The sequence below is a fragment of the Martes martes genome (assembly GCF_963455335.1).
Source record: "Martes martes genome assembly, chromosome: 1".
In the NCBI taxonomy this organism is placed as follows: Eukaryota; Metazoa; Chordata; class Mammalia; order Carnivora; family Mustelidae; genus Martes; species Martes martes.
This window is the reverse complement of record NC_137888.1, coordinates 158,932,741-158,950,745: the sequence shown is the minus strand read 5'-3', so window position 1 is coordinate 158,950,745 and position 18,005 is coordinate 158,932,741. Positions and strand designations below refer to the sequence as shown.

At 46.8% G+C, this 18,005-nt stretch overlaps 1 protein-coding gene across 1 annotated transcript in view; it reads right to left on the bottom strand.

Moving 5' to 3' along the window:
* CHCHD6 (coiled-coil-helix-coiled-coil-helix domain containing 6) overlaps positions 1-15,790 on the bottom strand; it is a 241,708-nt gene extending 225,918 nt beyond the window's left edge. The window contains exon 1 of the mRNA XM_080800304.1: positions 15,611-15,790. Within this exon, the coding sequence (XP_080656430.1) occupies positions 15,611-15,697 (87 nt within the window). The 5' untranslated portion in view covers positions 15,698-15,790. The remainder of the gene's footprint in view (positions 1-15,610) is intronic.
* Positions 15,791-18,005: the final 2,215 nt, after the last annotated feature.

Sequence of the window (18,005 nt, the reverse complement as noted above, 5' to 3'; positions counted from 1 at the left end):
CCTGAGCCGAAAGCAGAGGCTTTAACCCACTGAGCCACCCAGGCGCCCCTGGTTGTTAAACTTTTGCCAGCATACCACAGGGCATGGCTCCCCTCCCCCCTCCATCTGCAAGTGGGCTCGGTGAGATGCACCAGTCCTCTGAGGGACAGGGCACGCGGGGCACATGTTCTGAGGGTAGAGAACATTGAGTGGTCCTAGAATCCATATGGCTGTGGGTAAAGCATCAGTGACATGTGTGATGTGCATGAAAGAGGCAGCCATGGCTGGTAAGGCCCCAGTCCTCGCTGTGGAGAAGGGCCACGTGACCAGGAAGAGCATGCACTGCACACAGAGAAAAGACCATGGCACTGCAGTCACACGGGGACCAGAGGGAGAAGCCTGGCCAAGCGCTCCATAATGACAACCCACTTTCCTTCATCAAGTATCTACTTATTAAGTATCCATGGTGTGATGGCAATGTTCTAGAAACCATGGGTGAGAAGAAACAACAAAACAGCCATGAAAGGGACACGGTCCCTGTTTCATGGAGCTTACATTCTCAGGGGAAGTGAGAGACAATTAACAAGGAAATAATTTCACAAATTCTATTTCATCCAACCTAAGACACTGTCAATTGTAAATCACCATTATTTTCATATAATCTGAAGAGAGATAAAAAACACCAATGAGGGGCACCTGGGTGGCTCAGTGGGTTAAAGCCTCTGCCTTCGGCTCGGGTCATGATCTCGGGGTCCTGGGATCGAGCTCCACATCGGGCTCTCTGCTCCGCAGGGAGCCTGCTTCCTTCTCTCTCTCTGCCTGCCTCTCTGCCTACTTGTGATCTCTGTCTGTCAAATAAATAAATAAAATCTTAAAAAAAAAAACCACCAATGAAATTAATATTCCGCCTATTATATGATCTCCTGTTCCAGAGATATTAAAATGTGTGTCTTAAAGATCGGTGAAGCACATTAGGTGACAAGTGCTTAAAAAGAATAAAATGCAGCATTGCGGTGATGGGGGCACACAGGGGGATACTCCCACCCCAAATGAGAAGACCCTGACTGTACTGGCATGTTGAGATCCTGGAGAAAATGATCTAGAGCCAAGCAGTGAGTAAGTGCAAATCCTCTGAGAAGAACGGAGTCTGGCACATCCAAGTGCCTAACAGAAGGCCAGTGTGTGAGAAGGAGAACGGGACCAGATGACCAGGCCAAGGAGGCCGGCCAAGGCAAGACCACAAACCCAGGCCCACTGATGTAAAAAGCCCAAATTTGATCCAGGGACCAAGGAAAGTATGGCAGGGTTCTACACAGGTGAGTCACAGGCTCTGATTTCCTCAGCCCAGCCTGGGGGCGGGGGGGTGGTATCAACTGAACCACACCACTTGGTGAGTGAGGGGTTAAGGAAAACATTGCCAAGCTTCTTGTTGGCAGTAGGAGATTTGTAATATTTTTTAATGTTGCTACAAAATACAGCAAGTAATATTTTAATCAACAAATATACATATACACACAGTAGTCATGCGAGAATAAACACCATCTGGGCAATGCTCCCTGTACCAACAGAGCCAGAATGGGGGCCTCCAAAGCCAGAAGGGTCTGGGAGCTCAGCGCCACAGGCCCACTGGTCACTGTGGCATGAGAGGTGACCAGACGGGATCCTGTGTGGTCAGGAGACAGAGGGCCACAATCAGAGCAGTTCAGGGAAAGAGGAGCACTGTGCTCGGCCGTGTGGCCTGGACACAGTTCTTTGGCTTCTCTGAGCATCATGTCTCTCACCTACAACATGGGGACCCCTGGAGGCTGGACTGACTACGTTGTACGGCTCAGAAGTTCAGTGCTTTGGGGTCAAACAGGCCTGGGTTTGAATTCCAACTAAGCTGCTTGCTAACTAGGTGATCTTGGGCGGGGGACTTCTCTGTAAATCAGATTCTTCATCTGTGAGGTGGAAATAATTAATGGTCCAGACTGTGGGGCTGTGGCGAGGATTAAAAGCAACCATCCACGCAAAGCAGTCGGCACCAAGTCAGCAACCAGTATTAGCTACTATGGGAAATGGCAAAGCAGTACACAAATATTAATTATCACCCATACGAGGCACACACGAGTGTGCAAAAATGCACAAAATAATCAATAACAGGGACGATAGTTAAAAGCTACCACGTATTATAAACCAAGCGCTGCTCTAAGTGCTCCACGTGCAGCTTTGTGACCTTGAGCAGCTTTCTTCCCTCCTCATCCATATTCTGCACAAAATTAAAACGGACAGATTCTTTTTAAAGCACCCTCCGGCTCTGACAACTGGAGGCTCAAACCTGCACCTGCCCTCAGCCTCAAGTGACATGAGGACTCTGAGGAGGGGGCCTTGTCCTGCCTTCACCATGGCACAGGAGCCTGACGCCTCCCCAAGTCTCCAGGGACCACTCCCCCCTGCCCCCAGCTGCAGCCTCCCACCGTCCACCAGCACCATGGTAGTGCGTGGGCAGGCCGCAGACAGCCCAAGTCGGGCATGGAAAATTCAACACTTTGTGGTAACAAACATGGCTGGGAACCCAGGCCACACTTCCTACCAATCACCACACTATGACGTTAACCAAAAGGCTTCCCTCACCCAAAAGCACTGAATGGATAGGCAAGTCTCTAAAGATGGGGCAAGAGGTTTCTTTATCAAACCACACAGGGCTGTGAGTAAGTCATGTGGCCACCTCACAACTACAAGGCTGGGGAGCAGGGTGCTGCCTTACGAAATACACATGGGTATTCCCCATCAGTGATGGAAGGGCGTGGACAGGAGGGAGTGCTGGCCTGCTGCCCCAGTATATCGGAGCAGATCAGAGCGATGATAGCTATGGGTCATAATGCCCTCTACTAATACTAACCTTGACATGAAGTCAGCACTCACTCTGCACAGACCACCTCCGTAATCCTCACAGTCCAATGTCTGCTTTTTCCAATTGAGGAATGTGCATGTCCCACTGCACAGCAGGCTGCCTGACTCCTGAACCACAGTGCTAGTCAGCTGCGGGGGCAAAGGGATGCTGACCCTGACAAGAGCAGGCAGAGAGGCACTCGCCAAGCAGCACTCACAGGCGGGGGCTCCCCCAAGAAGGGCCAACTACCACCAAAGCAACGAAGGGCAGAGGAGCCAGGATTGCTAAGAGATGCCAGGGCACACCAGTTGGCATATCCCTGCCAACCCCATCTGAAGTCATGACCCCACCATCATGTCTTCTCTCCCTTCCTCGGCCTCATTTCTCACAGCACTGGTTGTCACCCATGGGACAGAATACACATGTGACCACCTGCTTGTCATCACTCCTACCAGAACACAAGGGCTGTGGGCTTCTGTTTTGTCCTTGCTGTGTCTCCAGGCCCTAGAAAGTGGCCAGACACTGGAAATGCTCAAATATTTGTTAAATATGTGAACTAAAGAAATACTAAAGGCCCAGGTCCATAACACCGAGCTACTGCAATGGGATATGTCAAGATACAAGCCAAGAACTTCGTACTCAAAGAGCTTCTGGTTGGATGGGGGATGGGGTGGGGGGTGGGATGGTGAAAGGCCTGGAAAACATGAGCTGCTAAGCTGTCAGGTGAGAGAAGCTGAGCTAGCATACTCAGGAGCTCTCCAGAAGGCGCCTAAGTGTCAGCCTGAGACAGCTTGAGATGGGCCTGAACAGATGACCAGAGACAAGGGTAGGAGTTGAGGGGTGTTACAGAGAGGAAGGACACACGGAAGGCACAGAGGGAGACGTCTGAGGTTCGGCTGGACCAAGCACAGGTCCATGAAGGAAGGGAGAGGTGCAGGGCTGGCGGGCTCTACCTGGTGAGGGCCTTAAAGGACAAGATAAGGAGAATGGATCTTTTCTGCAGTCAACTGGGAGCCGTTGACGCTTTCTAAGTAGGGCCTCGGTCACGATCTCCTCTTCACACACACTAGCCTGGCAAAGCAGCAAGATGGGCTGAGGTCACAGAGGGTTGGAGGCAGAGTCGCTGCCACAAACACTGCACATCAGAAGCGAGAGGGCTAGAAAGTGTCATCTCTGCAGGAGTCAGGGCGGAGGGTGGTTGCAAAGTGAAGTAACTGGGGATCTGGCATCTGAATGAATGCACAGGGCAAGTGAAAAAAGCAATTTACCAAGTGGTATATGCACTATGTTCTCATTTGTGCTATAAAAAGGGAAAAAGTGTGCTTGTATATGGAGGCTTGGAAAAAGCCTGAAAGGATTCATGAGAAATTATGAACAGTTGGCATTTAAAAATAAGATGCCTTTTGCAAGAAGTCTTAAAGGAAGAACGAGGGAAAGATGACAGCAAGGCCCAGGCCTGGCTCACTGGGGAGGGAGGCACGGTCGCTGAGTGGAGCACGGCTCTGTAAGTGTGTGTGTGACACTCTAAATCCATTCAGGCAGCGCTGTTCCCCAGGCAAGTAAACACACTGCATAGGACGCTGCTGCAAGAGGTTGCCTGTGGAGAAAGAAATTACGGAATCCTTGGCATCAGAGTGCCGCAGGGCAGATCAGAGAGTGGATGTTATGGCCCCCGACTCCAGAACGGGGCAACAAAGCTCACAGTTGGGGCAGAGGAACTCAGACGCAGGAGAGGGATAGGGGCTCCTGTTTAGAGATAATGATAGAAACAGTCCACCTAATAACCACTGAGCAAGCTCCCATGCCAGGCCCCAGGCTAAATGCATTTCCATCTTACAGATGAAGAAACTGGGAGTCAGGGAGGTGGGACAACTCGTCCAAGGTCACAGGAAGTCTTCAGCGTCCAGGCGGAGACGACCCTGGGCACCTAATGGTGATACCTGCAGTAAGCCAGGAATACAGAGCCACTCTGATGTGGCAAGTGACCATGTTTTCAGAACGGCCAATTCAAGAAAAATAAAAATACTTGCAAGTCACGTTCCCCACCCTACCCCCACTGATGATGCTTTACCAAGCCCCTGCAGAGGGGGAGGGAGGGGGAGCACTAGGTACTCGTAAAACAGACAGCCTACTTAAATTAGGAGAATGTCAATATGAAAATGAGCACTTTTTTAGTCTTAACATGTTACTCATCTAGACACATGTGAGAAGCAGCAATGTGGAAGCAGCTTCCTAAGCGTTACTCTTTACATTAGCCAACGCTTTGATGGTCACCGAACGAGTGCACAGCCCCAGCTCACTTTCAGGCAGGAGAGGAGCTGTCCTCCTTGAGCAAGGATGGAGAAGCTGCGGTGCCGAGAGGCAGCTAGCCCGAGGTTCCGTGGTGAGTCGGCAACAAGCAGGCCTGCACGGCCACGGCCAAGGCCATTTGGGGCAACACTGTCTGAGGATCCAAAGGGTCCCAGGAGATAAACTGCAGCTCACTACCCTCTCCAAGCTGGGCCTCAGGCCTCTCCAGTCAGGCTGAGCACCTGGGGCAGTTTCCGGAAGAATGAGCTTGCAGGAAGCTGAGTCTGTCGGTAGCTCCTGGTGCCTGAACACCCCAGTCCCCATAGAGGTACTGCCCAATCTTGTGGTTCTAAAAAGATTCCTCTCCTTGCCTCAGGCTGTTGCCTTGGAGATTTAGTTCACTAGTCTTTCAGTTTTCTATGAGCTCAAATTAGATCCACCGGCTGCTCGCCACAGATTTAAATCCCAGAATGTCAGAACAAGAAGAGCCCTCGGGGACCTCCTACACTGAGCGTGGCAAACACAAATGTCCACAGGCGTCAGGCAAGAGACAAAATTAATAGAATGGGCCTGGTAGGGGTAAAAAATATGTGCAAGGACAACATGGTGGGGACCGTGATGAGAGCATATCCCCCAGAGAGGGCAACCACCTCACACCTCCAGGAAAGTACTGCCATATGGGAACATGAAACAGACTTTCAATTTTTCCCCCAAAGAGCTAAAAATTGAATTGATGTAAAGCCTCCAAGTTCTAAATGTTGGCAATCAATTCAAATCAATTAATACCATAAAGTTTCTGGATTTATGGGTTGGGGTAAGAGAAACTGGCTCTGAGCTAGGTACTGGGGACAGAAAGACAAACACATGTGACTCCTGCTCCCAGGGCAGTAAGGGAGGAAGCAAGGAAGAGATCATCTCTGCCCACGCCATAAGCACTGGGAGGTGAGCACAAAGTCTGCAAGACACAGGGACAACCTGGGGTGATAGAGTGACATCACAGAGGGTGCCTTTCAGAAGGTAACACCTGAAAGGTCCAGAAGATGACAAGGAATTTAGCCCGTCACAGGGAGAGAAAATACTGCAGACAAAGGGGAACAGAATCACAGGCAGAGAAGCACAAAGCAGCTCAGAATACATCAGGAGCAGGCGTCCTCTCAGCCGACCCGTGCAACAAAAGGCAGCAAGTGGCATTAGCACACAAGAGGACACCATGAGCCAGGCCCCGGAATCTGCCTTTAACCTAAGGGAGAGGCATAATTAGCTTTAACTCTGCACAATCACAGGCACGGCCCACTGGTAAGGGTGACTGCCGCAGAGGGCAAGATAGACAAAACAAGTGGGAAGGGAGATGAACTTTTTCCCTATGTGCCTCCTTTGGAACTGCCAGAATTATAATACCGTTTGCCTGAAGCCTATTCAAGAGTAAAATTAATGTTTTGTTTTGGTTTTTTTTAATGACCCTGCTAGCACTAGGAGGTATAGATTTGTGGGAGGCAAGTCTACTGGGAAAAAGAACAATTTATCAGATGGTCAAGGAAAGACAGAATGGACCAGAAAAAGATAAAGAGTTAACAAGGATAAAGAGAGGCAAAAACAGAGAAATGGCTAGACAGGAAAACGCCAAGATCTGTCACTGAATGTAGAGGAGAAAAAGGGAATGCAGGACCCAGTTTTCTGGCTGAGGGACTGGCTGGCTGGAGCCATCCGTAGCATAACACGTGATTCTGAGGAAAGTAGAGGAGGGGGATGCAGGTGAGTTCCAGCCGATGTAGTGAATTACATGCACCCATGGGATACGCGACGGGACAGCTCTGGGTTAGATACTTAGAATCCAAAAGTCAACAGTTCGTGAATGAGGACGAAAGAGAATGGCCAGGGCAGGATGCAGACGGGAAAGAGGGTTCAACTAGGAAACATTCTGAAGCCTCCACCAGCGGCAGAGAAACAGAGAGGCGGCTGGTTTGATCTGGAAACCAGAGCTGCTGCAGGAGAGCGTGCAGTGACCCCCCACCAAGAGGTGGAAAAGGTAGACTGGAGACCTGAAGGATCAAAGATGCTTCCAGTGCAGCGTCTTTGCCTCTCCAAATGAGGGAAATGACCCAAGATGAACTTAGTCAGAGTTAGAGTTAACAACTCTCCTTGTATTTACATGACTTTATAGATTTTACTTTTACAGAGAAAGATCTTCAACACCATACTGTGACACAGTTAGGGAGTATTATTAGGATGGAATTTCATCTTATACATGGGTTATATTCAAAAGTCAGAAAGAAGGGAAGGTAGAAATCACCTTAACTCTTATACTATTCAAACGTCATTACTGATTACGCTGCAGTACTATTAAGAGAAGATTTAAGGGACGTTCAAAAAACCCTCAAAAGTTGCTAAATCTGTGCCTAAAGTACAGCGTGGTTGTATGCCCAGCCCTTTACTGTCCTCGAACACAGTGAGTTTGAGAACCCCTGAGACAGGTAAATGGAGGATCATAAGGAAATGTCTACATGCAGGTACCTGAGTCTTCATCTGTCTTGAAGATGATCCTCTACTCCTCAGCAGCTAAGGGGGGAAGGTAGAGAAACTTAAAGTGCTCTGCTTCCCTGCAGAATTGGCTCTACTTTGTTTTCCAATACCTCACCATGTTTCAGATGCAATGTTTAGGAAGCATCAGAAAGAATAACACCTGGGCAAACACCTAGCCCAAGGACTGGCCCACAATGCGGGCCAGCAATGCCTGCTCGACCTGACATCCAGCTCCACACGCCATTCACAGAAAAGTGTAGGGACCTTGGCCATCCATTTCCTGACTTTCCAAGTTGGCATTTCCTACTGTGGCCCCATTAACTACATTCCTCCAGATGGTCAGCCAGATAGAGTGTTAAAGCTGGGGAAGTCTGGAGAGGACTTGTAATCCAACCCGTCAAGGCACCTAGGCTAAACAGGCACATCCTGCATATAAGAGAGACTTAGTACTTTGAGTGTCAGAGCTCAAGGCCAGGTCTATCTGTCTCCCTTCTCCCTTCTCCCTCTCCTTCTTTTTCTAGAGATTTAGTTATTTAGTTATTCGACAGAGAGAGAGAGAGAGCACAATGAGGGAAAGAGGCAGGCAGAGGGAGAGAGAGAAGCAGGCTCCCCACAAAGCAGGGAGCCCAATGCGGGGCTCAATCCCAGGATGCTGGGATCATAACCTGAAGCGAAGGCAGATGCTTAACTAACTGAGCCACCTAGGCTCCCGAAGGCCAGGTCTTTCTGAGGCACATTAACCACACTGCCTCTAAGCAATCAACTAAGATAAAGGACGTAATACAAAGATTTATTTATTTATTTGAGAGTGAGAGAGAGAGAAAAAGAGCACGTGCGTGTGGGGGGAAGGGAGGAGCAAAGGGAGAGACTCTTTCAAGCAGACTCCATGCTTGAGCATGGAGCTCAAAGTCGGGGTTGGTCCCACAACCCATGAGATCATGACCTGATTAGAAAGTGACTCGGATGCCCAACCAACTGAGCCACTCAGGTGCCCCATGAAGGATATAATGTAAACCAGTATGATAGGGAGCATCAACATTCATGCTGAGACTCAAAAAGCATCTCACAGGGCAATACCAAGGTGAAAAGTGTGCTGCATACAAATGGAAGCAGTTTGTATTAAAGCTTGGAAGTAAAACAAACAGAAGAGTAAAATTATGCCAAAGATCGTCAGCTTGGCTAAAAGAGGGATCATCAGTTCATTAATCCAAGCATGCAATCCAACATACTAATAAGCCAGACACTTAAATAAATAAAACAGTCTTTGCACGCCAAGAGCCTACAAACAAAAAAACAGGATATAATAACAGAGAGAAAGAAGTAACTGAGAATATTAAAAGATAAAACCATCAATCTTATAAAAGACAACTATGAAAAACCTACAGCTAACATACTTCATGGTGGAAGACAATGTTTTGTTTTTTTTTTAAAGATTTATTTATTTATTTATTTATTTGAGAGTGAGAGAGAGCATGAGAGGGGAGAAGGTCAGAGGGAGAAGCAAGCTTCCCATGGAGCTGGGAGCCGATGTGGGACTCGATCCTGGGACTCCGGGATCATGACCTGAGCCGAAGGCAGTCGCTTAACCAACTGAGCCACCCAGGTGCCCTGGAAGACAATGTTTCTAAGTCCAGGAGCAAGGCAAGGGTATTCACTGTCACCACTTCTATTAAATAGTGTACTAAAGGTTCTAGCCAATGCAATAAAGGATGAAAATGAAAGGAAAAAAAAAGATATCCAGGCTAGAAAGGAAGAAGTTGAAATTTTCCTTATTTATAGTCAGCATGATCCTAGCTATATAAAATTCACAGAAAAAAACTACTTGAATAAATGAGTTCAGCAAGGTTACAGGATACAGGATCAATATACAAAAAATTAGTTATATTTCTACATACTGGCAATGAAGAACCCCAAAATTAAGAAAACAATTACACTCATAATAGCATCAAAAAGAATAAAATATTTTTAAGTATTTTAACAATTTTAACTTAGTAAGTGTAAATTATAAATAATTTAATAAATTTAAGAAAAGAAATGTAAGACTTGTTCACTGAAAGTATAAAACATTGTTGAAAAATATTTTAAAAGACCTCAATAAAGAGATTTCACATTCATAGATCAGAGGACTCCATATTGCTAAAATGGCAGTTCTCCCCAATATACAGATGCAAGACAAACCCCATCAAAATCCCAATAGGGTTTTTTAAGAGAAGCTGCCAACTGATCCAAAAATGTGTATGGAAATGCAAAGCACTCAGAACAGCCAAAACAATCTTAAAAAACAAACAAACAAACTGGCATCCTTCTATTTCGCAATTTTGAAACTTACTACAAAGCTACAATAATCATGACTGTGTTGTACTAGCATAGACATATAGCATATAGATCAATGGAACGCTCAACAGAATTGAGAGTCAAGAAATAAACCCTTATGTTTATGGTCAACTAATATTCACAAAGGTCCCAAAGTGGGAAATGGAAATGGATAGTCTTTTCAACAAATTTGAACACTTGAAAATTCGAAAAAATTTGAACAAGTTTGAAAAATTTAGGTATTTCATCCAAAAAAAGAGATAGATTTAGATCAGGGTTCAAGAAACTCTAGTGCTTGAGCCAAATCTAACCCAATGCTTGATTTTATAAATAAAGTTTTATTAGAACATAGCCACACCCATTTGTTTACATACTGACTATGGCTGCTTCAACCCTACAATGGCAGAGCTGAGTAGCAGTGATGATAAAGACCATTTGGTCAGCAAAGCGGAAAGTATTTACCAACTGGTCATTTATAGAAAAACTTTGCCAATCCCTGATTTAAAGCCTTATCTCATAACATATATAAAAATTAACTCAAAATGGATCATAGAACCAAATATAAAAGCCAAAACTATAAAGCTCTTGGAAAAAATACAGGAGAAAATATCCATAACGTTGGGTCAGACAAAGATTTCTGAGGTATGACACCAAAAGCACAAGTAATAAGAGAAAACAACTGATAGAGTAAACTTCATCAAAATTAAAATGTTTGCACTTCAAAGACACTATTAAGAAAATGAAAAGACGAGCCACACTTTGGGAGAAAATAGTTGCAATGTGTAATATGATAAAGGACTTGTATGTAGCATAAAGAAATCTTATTAATCTTATTAATAAAAATTAGGAAAAGTGGGCAAAATATCTGAATACATATTTTACCAAAGAAAATATATGGATAGCAAATAAGCCCATGAAATGATGTTCAACATTAGATACTTGGGAAATGTAAGTTCAAACCACAATGAAATACCATTTCATACCCACTAGAATGGCTGTAATCAAAAAGATAAACAATAACAAGTGTTGGTGAAGATACGGAGAAAATGGAACCCTCATCTGTTGCCAGTGGGAATATAAAATGGTTGAGTCGCTTTAGAAAACAGTTTGACAGTTTCTTAAAAAGTTAAACCTAACAACTCACCAAATTCATAAACAGAATGACCCAGCAATTCTACTCTGAGGTATCTATCCAAGAAAAAGGAAAATATGTGTCCACAAACACACATAAAAGCTTGTATAAACATGTTCACAGCAACATTATTCATAACAGTGAAGAACTGAGAACAATCCCAATGTCCATCAGCTAGTGACTGGATAAACAAACCCAAAGTACAGCCAGGCAATAAAAAGGAACAAAGTACTGATACATGCTACATCAAGACAACACCGGAAATATTATGCTAAGTGAAAGAAGCCAGATATAAAAGATGCGTAAGTGCATATATGCGAAATGTCCAGAAAAACCAAATTCATAGCAACAGAAGGATTACTGGTTACCTGGGGCTGGGGATGAGTGTGAGGAGTAGCTGCAAACAGGCCCAAAGGATCTTTTTAGGTCTTGTGAATAAATGTGCTAAAATCCGATTGCGGTGACAGTTGCTCAACTCCATAAATGTGCTAGCAATCATTCAAATGGGTGAATTTTACACATAAAAGACATCTCAAAAATGCTATTTTAAAAAAAGAAAAGAAAAATCACCATCATCAAGTAATATCTTTCCAAAGCGCCACCCCTGATTACAGACCTGCAACATTGCTTCCAAGGAAACCTGCAGACAGCCCTCCCTGGCATTCAGGGCCCACCACCTGTCTAGGCTCAACGCCTGGCCATCTTTCTTCAACATCCCAACCCCTGTGACTGCCACAAACAGGACCTGTGGAGCTGGCATGTCTGCGCCTGCAACGCTACACTAACTAGCTGTGACCTTGGGTCATTTCACCTCCTTGAACCTGTGTCATGTCTGAGACGGGGCAAACAGCTCACAAGGTTGGCAAGGGGAATGTCTAAGCTAGTGCTCGGAAAACACAGCACAGCACACGCTTCTCAGAGCTGGCTCAGGCACATCTTCAGTGTCCCCTCCTCAGGGCAGCAGTGTCTGTCATCCTGCCTCAAGCAGGGAGCCCCATTACTTTGCACACTTTTGTTTCCCTCACAACACTTGCAGTTTTTTATTTGCCTCTTTTTTTGCTTTCTTTTGGTTTGCTCCTGCTATTGGGCTGAGGTGTCCAGGAGGCCAAGGACCTTATGCTTCTGCATAGTCTCTGCAAGGCCAGACCCAGCGCCTGGCAAGTCACCCATTAGCAGGAAGCATTTACAGAGGTGCTGGATGACAAACGGTGGCTATAGGTGCAATGCTCAAGCACATGGCTTTTCTGGCAATGGCATGTTTGGGGACTGTTTCTTATGCACCTTACTACATCCTCCTTGGTCCTCCCCTCAGCAGTGGTCCAGATTTGCCTCATGGAAGCAACGGATAATGGTAAATGTGATGTATCTCTGAGAGCATAATGAGCCTGGGGAAGAATGGCAGGCAGCTGAGCAGTTGAAAGGGGAAAAGGGTGGAGAACGGTGAGTCTACATGTTGAAAAGCAACCAAATTCATCTGAATTTCCAAATATGGCTGCTCCCGTGAGGCAGAGAAGAGGAAAAGTGGGCACACACAGGACATTATTGCCATGTGTGTGCCTTCTCCATTGGAGGATGAGGTTAAACATACTGGATAAAATGAAATCTTTGTGCATTTCACACATGCTTGCACTGAAAACTGGAGTTGAATATAATTGCAGTGTTTTGCATTAATTAAATTTCTTTTACCTTCCATGGAATTAGGGCTTGAACTCAATATGTAAATTTATGCAAATAAGTGTGCAAAGTAGCAAGGCCCTAGCATTGAATCTTAAGGGAACTAGAGCACTCTTCAAGATCAGGGCCTGGGGATTAAATATGAGTGGTCTTCAAGAATATTTAACTTTCTCTGAAGGACCTGGGGCAGATAGTCTTCTTTGGCATCTACCTTCTACTAAAGGAACTTCTCACTTGGTTCATCCAATGATCTTCTCTACTGATTTTTACTTGCCAGCTTAAGAACAAGGTGTACTCCCCAACCCTCAAGTAACTCTGCTAGTAGAAAAAGGCCCTACACCAAAACACTTCACTGCTATCACCTCCTATCTCAAATCTCCCTGTCCAAAAACACGCACACAAGTGGAAGAAAGGAAGGAGCTCTCAGTATGGGGCCATGCACCCCGTTGTGTGTCTCTGAGGAAGTCATTCTCTTTGATGAGTCTGCCCAGCATTCAGAGTCACCAAAGCTCCCTCTAGTTTCAACAGTCTCTGGGAGAACTAAATGGGGTCCCAGCACTCTGTCAGAACAGGTAGAGGCTTTGACACACAATTATCAGGCTGCCTTGCATATCACTGAGGGAGGTTGCTTGGAGTAGTAAGAAAAGGCTTTTCCTTGTACCCAAAAGATCTGCACTAAAGTCCCATCAGTGACTCAGGTAGGTTAACACCTTGGATGAATTCTTTAACAGCTCTAAGCCTGACTCTCCCATCTTTAAAGAGAATTTATCCTTTGCAGAATTGTTAAGGTAACTAGAAATAAAATACACTAGTCTGTTAGGATATCCCCCAAAATGATGATCTTCCATCAACTTAGAGGAACTCGCCTCCAAAGGGACACCCTTGAATCTTAGAAGACCCTGACTGACCTAACTTTCCAACATTCGCAAACACTAGATACCAGGTGACAAAGGTGAGAGAGCCCTTCTCAGTCTTCAAACATGAACAATCTCCTCCCCATTTTGTCTTCCCTCAAACCAGGTCAACACTAGGTAACATCCAGCAAGCACCAAATGTGCTAAGTACTGCACTAGCCTAAGAATAGAGGCCATCACCAAACACTACCATTTCTAAGCACTTCCACACTCATCTTCATCTTATCCTAGGCAGTTCCTAGGATTATTACACCCTCCCTCAACTCTTTTAGAAATGTGGTCATTGGGACTCAAAAGTAAGTTGTTCGCCCAAGGCCACCCAGCTAATGAGCATCTGCCCAGAAGTCAGACCTCCTGATGTTTTTTTTTCTGATCTACTCCCTTATTTTTTTTTTAAATTTACTTATTTATTTGACAGAGAGAGATCACAAGTAGGCAGAGAGGCAAGCAGAGACAGAGGGAAGCAGGCTCCCTGCTGAGCAGAGAGCCCGATGTGGGGCTTGATCCCAGGACCCTGAGATCATGACCTGAGCCGAAGGCAGAGGCTTAATCCACTGAGCCACCCAGGTGCCCCCCCTGATCTACTCCCTTATTAACCAATTCAACGACACCCAGCTTTGTGCATTTTATTTCAACTTGGCCGCTGTTTCACTGGGTTCATCCATTTAAACCACTCGACAATCATTTACAAACCACCACGTGCGGTGCACAGGAGTAGGAGGTCAATGAACAGTCAATGAACAGGCCCCTGGAGTTGGCCTACTTCACCCAGCTCGCCCACTTGTTACCTAGGTGACCTTGGATAAGTTACTTCACTTCTCAGGGCCTAGCTTGTCCTTATTCTATAAAATGGGCAAATAGGATTCTACCTCTCTCACAGGGCTGTTGAAAAGTAAATGAGAGGTTGTCTGTAAAGGATTCAGTGGAACCCACGGTCCCCACTAGGCACTCAAGTGTGAGCTATTTTCATCCTTCTTCTAGGTTCTGGGGATAGAGTCTTGAATCAGACAAAAGCCTTAGTCTCAAGGAGTTTACACTGTGGTGGGAGACACAATAAGCACATAAATTATCAACTAAAGTTTCCAATGGCAATGCCTACTATGAAAAAAAAAAAAAAAGTGTGACAGTGGGGGTGGAAAGCTCCTTTAGATGGGTGGTCACCGAAAGATACTCAGATGATACTCAAACTGTAACAAGAGACAGATCTAAGAAAGCTAGGGGAGAAAAAACAAGAAATGCAGAGGGAGGTCCTGTGCTTGGACCAAACTAACATCTTGCAGTCGGGAGGCTAGTAAAGAGATGAGAGGGAAGAGGGAGGAACTGGCGTGAGATGGGGTCACACAGGGCAGCCGCACCAGCCTTGTAGAGCAACGTAAGGCGGTTCCTCTTCATCTTAAATGCGCCAGGCATCCACTGGAGGGTTTTTAGCAAGGGGAGGGGTATATGATCTGATTCACAACTTTTTAACTGCTTCTTTGGCTGCGGTGTTGAGAAGCGAAGAGCCTCAATTAAGAGGCTGTGGCGTTGTCCAGGACTTGGAAGCATCTCACGTATACAGAACGAGCCGCGTGCACGGAGTGCAGGGGAACAAATTCAGGTCTACAACGAGTCAATAGGAGCTGGGATGTGGCCTCCCCACCTCTCCCGTTCTCCGCTCTTTCTACCCCGATGCCAGGGTGGTGAAGCCTGAAGGCGACCACAGCAGGGTGGCCAGCCCCGTGCATCCCCCGAGCCTCAGGTCCCTCGTGTACACGGCGGAGGGAGAGACGCTCGCCACCCGGGCGTTAGGAGGGCTCAACGAGCGAGACGCGCCCGCCCGCTCTCGGGCCCGAACCTCCCCTCAGGCCGGCCCGCGCCCTGCACGCCCACCCGGCCCAGGCCGCGCTCGCTCGTCGCGCCCGCCGGCGGCCCGCTCACCCGGATGCCCTGCAGCACCCGGACCCGCTCCTCCTCGTCCATTCCGAAGGACACCCTGCGGGCCTCGCTGCTCTCGGTGCTCCCCATGACAGGAGGCGAGCGCGCAGGCTGCCACGCGACCCGGCTCCCGAGCAACCGGCCGAACGCCGAATTGCAGCTCCCTACGCGCCCCGCGCTTCCCGGGACTCGGGCTGCTGGGCACAAGCCAACAAAGCCATGTCCTATTGGCTGCCGTTAGAGGCTCAACCAATCATGTGGCGCCTGCCCGCGGGGTATTGTGGGGGTTGTAGTCTAGACGGCTTGGACGGCCCATCTCTAACTAGGGATCACGCGGAGGCGTGGTGCCTAGGCGGTGAAAAGTGTGTTGGAGTGAAGCGGCGAGTGGGAAGATCGCCCTTGAAGCAGAGCCAAGGGTGAGGTTCTAAGGCCAGAAGCCCACCGAGGAGGCTGAGCCAAGCATGTGAGGGCGACCTTTGCGCGGTTTGCTGCTTGGTTCCTTCAGCAAACTCCTGCTGAGCAGCACTCACCAAGCACTGAGCAAGCATTTGAACTAGCCGCGGGGAATGTAAGGACAAGCAAGACATATCCTGCTTTAGCGAAATTTAGATATAATGGGAGGAACCAATGAAAACACAAACAAGCAAGCATGTAAGTAAGCTTACTAAGCACTGTGATAAGTGCCCAAAACAGAATACTACATCACAATACCTTGAAAGAAACTAATAGGAGGGGACCTCCTTTAATTTGAGAGACCACAGCAACCTCTCCGAGAAAGAAGCATTTTAATTGAAACCTAAGAATGAGTAGGAGTTAGCCAGGAGAAGATGGGGGAAGAACTTGGCTGGGAACCAACCAGTGCAAAGGCCCTGAGGCAGGGAAAATCTTGCCCCATTCAAGAAATAGAAAGAGCTACTTGCCCGGAAAGTGAGAAGGGAGCAGAGGAAAGCCAGAGGCAAGGAGGTCAGTGGAGCAGGCAGGGCTCAGATTGTGTAGGGCCTTGTAGGCCAGGTCAGAGTTTTATTCTAAATGTCCTGAGAAGACAGTGAACGATCATAAGAATTTAGGAATTTAGGAAATTTAGGAAACATTGGCCAAGGAGCACACATGTCATGCATTGAGTGCAATGTACCAAGCATTGTGTTTATGCTTCTTACACAGGATCGTATGTGTAAGGGAGGAACACAAATGATTGCAATTTACAGCCACAGTGACCTTGAACAAAGCCCCCTTTTGTTCAATCAAGTTGCCAAATGGCTTTGATTTACCAAAGTGGGCCTGGAGCTCAGTTTGGAATCTGGAACTGAGTTGCTATGTGAAATAGCCAGAATCATTTGGAGCTGCTTTTGGGAACCTGGAAAAGAAGGGGTGAGGAGGAGAGAGTGAATGAGAGAGACCAGTGAGAATAGCTTGGGTGAAGAAACCAGCGAACATTCCAGATATAGGGCCAGAGGATTTTTATGAATAAAGGTATCTGCTACTTTCATTCAAAATACATTGATTTGCAGATCTCGCTCCTTCCTTTCTATCCTCCCTTTCTTCCATATAAATACAGCTTGAGAAGGTGATTCTGGTTCAAGTGATTTGTTGGAGAAGTGCCTCAGGGAAAAGGAAGTAAGAGAACAAGATAAGGTGGGGGGAAGGCTAAAGAAAGATGTGGGCAGAGCTGGAGACTGGCTTCGTTTTAATGCTGGGCAGTGCTGAGGTGGGGGTGGTCCTCTGGAGGATAAATTATATCCAGAATTCGTCTCAACCTACGACAAGACGACAGGCCTTCTGTCTGCCATGTTGGTCAGTTATCAGCAGCCCAGCACAATTCCCCAGTGAAGGAGCATCTGTGAGCTGTCAACAGCCCACAACCACACAAGCTGTGGGATGGCCTCACCAGCTAGGGAAAACCCTAAGTGGGGTACTTTCAGCATCCACCACACATTCCACAAGCTTTTGAAAGTCTCTCAAACATCCGAACATCTATGGCTGTGGAGGGGTCTTGTGAAGAACCAAGGAAAGGGTTGGATTTCACTTCTGGCTCAGATGGTGAAGTAACACACTGAACTGATTTCTGCAAAACAGGAGTCAGAACCTCATCTCTGAGCATGAGACTATATGGTCTCCCCCTCCCCCACTGCACGCCACATCCTGGGAGAGAATCTGGTTTCCACAAGACTTAGAATGGAACTTCCATTGCCAGCAGTGGAAGTCCCCTGCTGACCCAACAATTTCTGTACCCCCATTTCACAGATGAGAAAACCTGGGTGCAAACGGGGAAGATAACATGACATTATAAATCCAAAGTAGGATGAGAGTTTGAATAAAGGCAGTGGCATAGGGATGCAGAGGAAAAGAAGGGAAGGGAGATTTATATTTTTTGAAGGCTTTCTTTGTGCCAGGTTCTATG